This window comes from Centruroides vittatus, unplaced genomic scaffold, assembly GCF_030686945.1.
Source record: "Centruroides vittatus isolate TY-2023 unplaced genomic scaffold, ASM3068694v2 scaffold_386, whole genome shotgun sequence".
Classification (NCBI taxonomy): domain Eukaryota; kingdom Metazoa; phylum Arthropoda; class Arachnida; order Scorpiones; family Buthidae; genus Centruroides; species Centruroides vittatus.
Genome location: NW_027122706.1, coordinates 249,398 through 259,515, shown reverse-complemented (window position 1 = coordinate 259,515; position 10,118 = coordinate 249,398). Strand labels below are relative to the sequence as shown.

The following is a 10,118-nucleotide window of genomic DNA, read 5'->3' as shown; positions in this document are numbered from 1 at the left end:
TTTCCTGGAGATTCATTGAGCATTGGAAAAGAACAAACCTCATTAGTTTTGTATTGTATACGTCACCGTCACTCCCAACTCATGTTTGTAGTTGTGATTCTTATCTAGTTATTTTTCATATTACATTTTTCTTTTAACTGATTTATTGAGCCTTGAAAAAAGAAGGAACCTAAATTATTTTATTGTGGAATCATTTTATAATGAATCTTCAAGTTGATGTTATTTAAATTTGTTACGATTTGGTATTAACTTCAGTTATTGATAAAATGTTTATTGGCATTTAAAATATTTTATAATACAGATATATTTGATAAACTTATTTAAAAAGTCAACTTAAGAAATCAATTTCGGCGCGAACGCATTTTCCTGTAGCAACATCAAGAGCGGTAACTTTAATTTCCGTTTCTCCAAACATCATCCTTGTTAGAATTTCTCTCTTTGCTCCTCGAATTTCTGCAGTGGAACGCGGTAAATCTAACACTAAAGTACCACATTTTTTCACTCCTTCATCCGTAACATAACGAACGTTATGAGAACTACTAGAAAATATGTGAATAACACTTTTAGACTGAGAAGAACGAGCTGGAGCGTAACTTCTAACAACAACGTCACCTTGGGCAACCGATTGATCTGCAACTACAAATCTATCAAAAACATCCGTGCACCATTCTACACCATCTTTCACTATCATTTTTTCTGGTAAGTGATAACCATGAACAAATCTGTTGAGTACTCCAACGCCATAAGTCATTCGTGATCTGCGTATGTTGACGATTCCTGGATCCAAACCAAATAACACAGCACCCCTAAGGATAGCTAAACTTACGCCTTGAGGAATAACAACTTTCAATTTATGAGAAAACGCACCACGAATTGCATATTGTAGAACTTGAGATTCAGCAAATCCTCCAACTAAAAATAAGTAAGCTATTTTTGGTATACGTTCCAATACTTTTGTAATTTGATCTTTGATGGCGTTAATAGTTGGTTCGAATAATCCAAGCATGGCTTCTTGACTTAACCGGAGCATTCCTTGAGATGACCACTTGATATTAGGATCGTTAAATTTGCGAATTGCTGCTTCAACCTAAAAAGAAGATTATCTTACGTTAGTGATTTTTAATTGTAGAATAGAAATATTGTGTCCGTAATGAAAAATTAACTGTTTAAACGTACAGAATAGCCTTTAGTTTTCTTGTAAAAGTCGATAAACGAAAATGGCAAAGAAATGTTTAGTGGATTGTTTTTATAAGGACTTGCGTTTCGTTTTCTAGCTTCGAAAGCTATCATTAAATCGACAAAACCAGCTGGGCGCTTTGTGCGATATTGAAGCATGATTTCTTCACCAAAAATATTATCAAGAAGCTTTAAAAACTCTTTATCTATCCCAACGGATCCAAATGGACCTCCAGTGGCTTTGTGCAATTCTTTTAAAGTACCTTGCTGATCAAGTAATTCGTGAACAGTTATATCTACAGTACCTCCTCCACAATCCACAACAGAATAGCGTATACCTTTAAAAATAAATGATTTTTATAGATGATGTATTAACAGTTTATTTTATTAAATATCAATAACGGAAAAACATTTTAAAATATTACCATTAGTTTCTATTACCACAGGATCCATAGCTCCATTATTGGGTTTTTGAATCAATTTTTGAGGTGAAGGTTCATTAGGGACTAACTGATAAACACGAAGTTTTCGGCAATAGATAGATGCTGCTTCGGGTTCTAGAGCAATTAGTAATTGCTCTGGAAAATCCGGAGATGCTATTCCCGCCTGAAAAAAATTGAATGATTTACAACTTTTGATTGTGTGTCATTGAAAGGATGGCACTTGAAATTACTTGATAAGCAGCTGCCCTCATGAATTGTTTAGCTGGTTGCCTCCATATTGCTGGAACAGTCACAACCCAACGAATATCATCGTCGAGGAGTCGAGTGGCCGCTTGATCAGATAGCTCTTGTAAAGCATGTTCTTTGAAGTATCGTAGAGCGTGGGCGAAAATCGTTAGAGCTGACATCGATTTACCATTTGTTGCTGTTATTCTAGTTTCTCTGCTTAAATTCTAAATTTTAAAATATTACCATTTACCTTGTTTAATTATATGAATTGGATCATTAAAAATAAATGTTCAGACCTCTATATTATGGAGAGTCATCTTAAATTTTTCGAAATAAAGCCACTTCCTAGCTTCTTGAGGGTCCATGTCATGATAAAAATCTCTAGCTGTATATCCAAATGAATGAAAATCTCCTTCCGAAGTCATAAGCAAAATAGTAGGAGTTTTTTGAGTAATAATTCCTGGATCCCCTCCTATAAAAAATGTGGAATATTTTGAAAATTTTTGTATATATATAAAATTACCTTGAAGTACAAGCTATAGTCATTATGATCTACTCAAATATTTTAAAAAAGTTTATCAAGTCTAATTTCTATGCATTCATAAATAGTTCTAAATATAGTTTTGTTTTAAATTAAAAATGATAAAATATTAATATAATTTCTTTACCTTCCCATTTTCTCATCATATGGATATTATCTGGATCATGTGTAAAACTAAACGCATAGCCACTGTATGTGGTACCAAAATCTATAGCAACCACTACTAAATAAGACTGATGTGGAGATGAGGTACCAGAATCAACCGAACCATTTCCAATTCCCGCAACCACGGCTCCATCCAAAATCGAAGAATTATGATCACTTTTATCTTCCTGGACTTCTTCAATTAGATTATCATTCTGAATACCTAAATCTCTAGTCTCTTTACCAGATTTTCCTGCTTGAAGACATCTTGGAGGTTTAGGGGGAGATTGAGAAAATTGTTTTTGATTATACCACAAAAATCTTTGGTTGCGATTTACGTTTTCACTAGTCACAGGAATCTGTTTCTTAATACTTTTGTTACTTTGATTATACGTTTCATTCTCAATCATATTACTTCCACTAGGATAACTGGCCATCTTCTTCATCATTTCTTTGACTAATGGAGGACTCTTTAATGCTTGAGTAGGCTCTGAATCTGCTTTTCTCGGAAATTCTATTGAAGTTTGTGTTTCAGTTTCAGACAACATTGATTTACAAAATGACCGAAAGCGAGAGCCACTTATGTTTTTCCTTAAAATACTATATTCTCTTTGCCAGGGATACTGGTACCTAAATTGATAATATTTAATTAATGAGTAACTATCTTTTAAATATAAAATAAATTATTTTGTTTATTTCATTTTTAATTAAACATAAACTAATTTCAAAAATAATCATAATTTAATATTTTTCATAATAAATGTTGGTGAATTTTTTATTTAATTTTCCTTTTCTGTTTTCTCTAAAGTTATACTTTTAGATTATCAAGAAATGGAAACTAATACCGTCACTTAAATTTTTGCTGTTGATATGTATGTACTTAAAAAGAAATAAAGTTTGAAAACATGAGTGATAAATATTAATTATATACTGTATTTTTTCATTGACATAATCATAAGCTATGATCATAAACACAACCATTTATCATTGCATTTTTAAAAATAAAATTAGTATGGATTTTAGTATGATCCTTTTCTTATAGTTTTTTTTTTTTTTCAATTTTGCCTGTTTCCGTACTGTGGGCAGTAAGAGAGCCTTTTTCAGGCCCATCGCAGGTTCAGTAAAGCCACAATGGGATGTCCTGGGTGGTAAGGAACGGGGCCCTATATATCCGATTCAGCTGGCCGGTGAGTATGATTTAAAACAGTGGTTCTCAACCTTTTTTTTATCCATGGACCTCTTTTCCTCTTATTTTTTTGTGGACCTCCCATAGACTTTGCCTAGAAAAAAAACCTTATATTTTTCACTAATAAAAAGAAAAGGAAGGAAAACGTTCAGAAATATCACTGTCAAGTCTCAACGCTGATGGTACAAGATTCTCCTAACAAACCCCGGCTTTATAATCTCTCTTTGACCTTTGTCAATGAGCTATATATATCGTATACGTATTCAATATTTTAAATAATTTATATTTTAACCCTTATGCAAGAAATGAGTAATAACGAAATTGACAATATATAGCCTATACTGTAGAAATTTAATTCTCAGTAAAACAATTGTTCTGAAGTAGAATTACCCTATAGACCACTAAAATATCACCGTGAACCCCCAATTCGGTATTTTTTTTTCTGTAGACCCCCAGTAATCTTACATGGACGTCGGTTGAGAACCACTGATTTAGAAGGAGTAAAGTCCATAGGACGGAGAGACAGAAACAAAAAGTGACTTTATTTACGTGTCACTTTCCTTTATCTATCTTGTTCATTTATTAGTGTTAGGGAAAATACGCCTAATTGCTAATATCGCATTTTTGTGTGATATATGCTTATTAATACAATGTAGATACAGTAGAAATTCGTTAATCCGGTATCGATCATCCAGAATGATTGGTGATCAAGCAAACTTAAAAAATGAGTGAATAATTCAGAATTATTCGATAATACCGCATGCTGGCATTCCACGAATCGGAATATGTTTGGACACGTGGTGCGTTAAAGATTCTAAGAGGAAATCGGGGTGCGGCCGCGCACATTGCTACATGTCGGGATGTACTGTAGATTCCGCTTTAGGACCGCCCACTTTTACTACTGACATTATTATTGTACGAAATGTCTTTATTTATGTGCCGTATTTTTTGTCGGCAACTTTTTATGGCATTATACGTTAAAAACTAAACTTTCTAGAACGTAATCCCAATTTACGGCACTAGGCTTATCAGAAATAGGACAGCTCTCCAAGAACTAGGCCTAATTAGATCGTAAAAACGAAGTCAACTGTATAGTAAATCCGTATATCGTATAATACAGAGCGTAACCAAGGAGGAGTTCAGGGGCTGGGCTCCATTACCGTTGTAAGTAAAATAAATCAAGAAAAACTCAAATTAGATTTGAATGTGACTAACTCACTTAGACTATACAATATTAAGTTATTCATCCACAGTGATACAGAGTGAATGTAGGTTTTTGCACGTTCTGATTAGCCCTCCTAATATCGGTTCTAGTTACGATAGTGGATGTAGGAAAATATATCTATCATTAAACAAACAAATAAGGTTTAAATTTTGAAGTATTATTTACTGACTTAATCTTATCTCGAAACGAATCGTATTAATTAAAATCTATTACCCGAAAATATATCTTGTAACTATTCAATATCTTGAATATTTTTATTTAGAAATAAATATAATTTAAACGAATTTATTAAAGAATAAATGAAATATAATATTATATCTGGACTTTTAATGAGTGATAACGAATAACTTTAAGAAACGCATTTAAAACGCATCCCAAGTCTTCTTAGACAAGTGAGAAAAATGTCCTTTAAATTCGAATTAATACTGTTTGTGTATAGGTCTATACATAGTATGTGTTGAAAATTTGTTTCTAGTAACTTATATAAGTAAATGTATTTTTAAAATGCAAAATTTACATGAAGCGCACAATATTCGATTGCCCAATATTCTTGTATGTGAACAAATTTAGATAAAATTTAACAGTGTAGTATTAACATGTATAATTTTTTTTTAAAGTAATAGAAAATTAGTTAATTATGAACTAATCAATGGGCATCTTTAACAGTGGGTGAAGTTTAACGCTAAACCCACTGTTAAAGAGACATTGATTAATTCAGCTGAGTAACTACAGTGGCTAGTTCATCTCTGTTAATAAATTGAACAATAACAAATTGAAAAACTATTACAATATTAATTAGATGTATTATTATTACTGTTTTATTTTTGCATATTTCATTCTGTATAGACTTATATTTGTTTTCGAAATGTACTATTCAACGGCAAAACGATAATAATGCGCAATTATTTATTGTAACATCGTCACAATGCCGAGCTGCAATTCAATTTTTAATCATATTTTTAATTTATTTAATTTAAAATATATGCTCTCCATTTTTAAATTAGTAGTGGCTTACCCCTGTATTTCATACTTTTCCTTTAATATAGAGTCGTGCCGGTCATCTATCTAACACATTTTGAATTGAAGTAACGTGACTTCCGGTTTACATCGGAAGTTTATATATAGTTAATCGGGGTCTCCTACTTTACAGGTTTTCATACATGGTCTCGTCTTTTATCTATCTAACTCCGTTCTCGGTATTAAGGAAAGACAGACAGGCAGACGGACGACAGTGGGAATTTATAAGTCTACAGTTTTTTTCAAATTTCAGTCCAAAAATTAAACTATATTGCGAAGTTATAAGCTTAAAGTAATAAGAAAACAATAAACGTAAGTACCGATATGAACCATATTACCGAAATCAGCTGATGTTATTTTAAGAGTTTCGATAGATACAACAATTTCAAAATAACACCAATTAATTTAAAAACTTTCGAAAATTGATGACTTTTACAAATACTAAAGTTTAATAAACAATTAACGTTTAAAATTTTGTATATTTTTGATAAATTATAATAAATATGATATGTTTTCTATATTGAAAATGTAAATTAAGCATATATCTAACTTAAAAGTATGTATATACGTTATTAGAAATTAGAAAATTACATTATTCTAAACATTGAATAACGTAATTTTAATGCTTATTTAATATTTAACATTATAAATTTGTTTATTTTTAATTATAAATACCTTCCGTCGGTATTTTCCTTTAAAAATTGTTTATTCGGAAACAAATTAAACTGGGAAATGGCTTGGTTTTTGACACAGCTTTCGTTTGGCAACGAATGATCCAATTGACAGAATTTTCCTCCTACTGAAAAAATAATTAAATTATTTTTTAAAAAACTTATTAAATAACTTTTATGTAAAGTTTTGAAACTGTTTTAATAACATAAAGGAATGTTCTTCAACAGAGATGACAAAATAAACAAACATGTACAGAGATATAGATATACAGTATTTAGTAATTTAAGAAGAAAGTTCAGGAACTCATTTATTGTTCCTTCCTGTTTACTCATGTCAGCTCACTTTAGGAATTTTCTAACAGCTCTTTTACCCAGAGAAATTTGTTATCATTTCTATTAGTGATAAAAAGAAAGGAAAGAAAATTAGCATTTGCTCAAGTTTTACTTTATTCTAATTCAGTTTAACTGAAATTAAATACTTTCAATTTCTAATAATAATATAAACTTCATTACATCAACTATTTTTAGGTTAAAGTTGATATATGTAACAATATTATACAGCAGGTGTTTTATTGACAGTGGGCGTATTAGCGCATAAAAAACTATGTAACTTAGATATTCTATTATCAAAATTCCATTTATAGTAAAATGTTTAAGATAAAATATTTTAAAATCATTAAAAAAAATTATGCCAATTTGTTTTTACAAAAATTTAAAATGTTAAATGTACTTAATCTTTAAATTAAAGTACAGTACAGTACGTACAAAAATATATCCGCTGTTAACGAGCTGTTAATTCGCAAATATTAAATATAAAAGAAAGAGAAGAAAGATAAACAATACTGATAATACTCTTATGTTTTTAATTAGGATAAAAATAATTTAGATTTGAAAGATACGGAATGCAAAAACCTTACCTTACTAGAGCCCGATCGAGAAAGAAAGTAATAGAACCTCGAAGAACACCACCTGATACCACACAATCTGTGTAATACGATCTGAACTCTCACTGCTCCTAAAATTCAGAAAGGTTGAAGGGCTGAACCCCTTAATGAATACTGTAAATTACGACCACCAGTGAAAGTTTCCACCAACTGTCAGCAGATGTCACGAGGGATCCTCATGACACCTTGCAGATTCTAAGTGGAGAAACGATGTTGTCCAGTCGCGCTGTCAGTTTTCAAGGTTCGGCAGTGTAAATACTGCCAATACCACAGCTTCATTTAGATAAATATGTTTTCTTAAGCCCTAATACCAGTGATTTAGGATAAATATATTTATAAATTGGAAATTTTAGTGTTTAAATTATTTAATAAAAATATTTTAAAAATTTAGAAATATTAATCTTGTAAGCATTATTCTTTTAAATATCAACTTTAATTTGAAGATTTTCTAATGTCTTTCACGAGGAAATAAGTGAATCATGATATAAATAGAATTTAATATCTTGTCATTTAAAAGCATTGTTAACGTGCAAAACCCTCATTGTTCAATTCAAGTGTTAAATTTAAGTTCAGTAACAGATAACGCCCTCAATTATGTATCGCATCATAAATCCAGAACAAGAAATTTCGTTGTAAGTCACCATTATGGAGAAAATTAAATATTCTGTTCTTATTTAAGTTATAAGTTTTCCTTAACTCGGTGAAACTCTGACTAAATTAATATGCAGCATGATAATTTTAACGTGTGATTATGCTTTTATGGGCTGCTTTCATACAACTATAGCATAGAACTAGGCTGCATTTTAATCATAAAATATATAATTTTATAAAGATTTTTTTTTAAATTACTAATAATATAGGCCTATACATTTTGAATTAATTCTTAAATTATATAACTTACCACTGTCTGTAGCATACATGTCTGTTGCTGATAGATAAATGTCCCAATATTTTCAAAGAAACATAGTAAGAGCTAAAATACATAGGTTTATCACTTTATGATAGAAATTTTGCAGCTGCATGTACGCACTGACGAACTTCTCGGTTCAATTAGTTGGGTCGGGGTTATGTATAACGGTTATATCAACCAACACGATAAATGAAAGGTGGACTATCGCCACCCATTTCACAAAAGAAATATACAGGTGAGTAACACAGAAAAAAAAGCACAGTAACTCCATTACTCTTCCGCGTGTTTCTAATTCTTACGACATTTTATCTCATCGATGAACAAAACTGATAAAGAATCAACTATAAGAACTGAAAATGTGAAAATTTGACAGCAAAATGTTAATTTAATATTCAAATATTGTTGTTAAATATTCGATGTTCTAAAATCCTTTTTTTTTCTCTCTCTCTCTCTCTCTCTCTCTCTCTCTCTCTCTCTTTTTGATGCTGTCCTGAGAGAATCAGAGCGCATCCGTAAATAAAATAGAGTTCATAAATTTAAACTACAAAAATTAATAAAAATCTGATGATCGAATAGAAAATGTGAACCAGAATTATAAGAATTTAAACAAATGTAAATCTAGATTAAATTAAAATTTATAACACAATATAAATCTATCTAACCGTGTGTACTTTTTGTTATGCATTTTAAAATTCTGTATGAATTTACATACTATACTCAGAAGCTATAAAAACATTTGTAAAAGACTGACCCATATTATGTTTAATAAAAATTATCAAAAATGGTTTCTGAATTAAACTGGTGCGTGTTTAATCTGTATCAATTTAAGTCCAAATTAAGTGCATTTCTGTAAATAAAAATGGACTAAAATTTTATATATTAAATGGAGAAATTACATTTCAGAAATACAATATTTCATTTGATTTAAATTAACTGTTGAATGTTTTATTTTTATAATTTAATTTGTAATTTAAAAAAAATATATATATACACGTTCTTGCTACTGTTCACCTCAAGATATGACAATTTTTAATAATTAAAATTAATTTTTAAACTTATGTATACTGATAATAATCAAATACATATAATCAATATATTTTTTAATCTGTTAAAAGGAATGTGTAAATAATTACAATTCTAACTCACCTCCGTTTTGAAAACTTAACATGTTAATGCTCGTTTTAGTAGAAAATTCTGAAGGAAACATATTTAAATCATTCGAGTGATGCTGATTCGTGCTGAATTCAGATATTGGATCTACGAGAGATTCGGGTAAACTATTTAACATAGCAGTTGTTATACGTCTGCGTTGAAAAGATGGTTCCATGTTTTCTTCGTGAACCATACTTAAATCCCACTTATTATCCGTGGCTCTGGCATATGTTCCTTACAAACTACACGTTAGAAGAAAACTAAATGTCCTGATATCACGTAAATGGAGTGATTTTTTTCGCTACAGTTCGCGCGCTTTTTCCTTCCTTCCAACGACCTTGGTGTTTGTGCTTGAACTTGAATTTTATACGCTCCGTTGAATTCTTAGGAAATTCGAGAGATTACACGAAAAACATACGAAAAACTTTATATTTTATTCTTAAAATATCTGTCTCTTGGATAATAATTTCTGTATATTTGA

The 10,118-nt window shown here is 30.3% G+C and overlaps 1 protein-coding gene across 1 annotated transcript; it reads right to left on the bottom strand.

Moving 5' to 3' along the window:
* Positions 1 to 240: 240 nt before the first annotated feature.
* Positions 241 to 9,906, bottom strand: LOC136988918 (heat shock 70 kDa protein 12A-like). The gene is made up of 8 exons (XM_067286931.1): positions 9,632 to 9,906; positions 6,636 to 6,759; positions 2,516 to 3,162; positions 2,144 to 2,319; positions 1,850 to 2,071; positions 1,602 to 1,782; positions 1,177 to 1,514; positions 241 to 1,087 (listed from the first exon to the last, which is right to left on the bottom strand). The coding sequence occupies exons 1-8, from the start codon at positions 9,828 to 9,830 to the stop codon at positions 329 to 331; spliced, it is 2,646 nt and encodes an 881-aa protein (XP_067143032.1). The 5' UTR covers positions 9,831 to 9,906; the 3' UTR covers positions 241 to 328.
* Between the last annotated feature and the right edge of the window lie 212 nt (positions 9,907 to 10,118).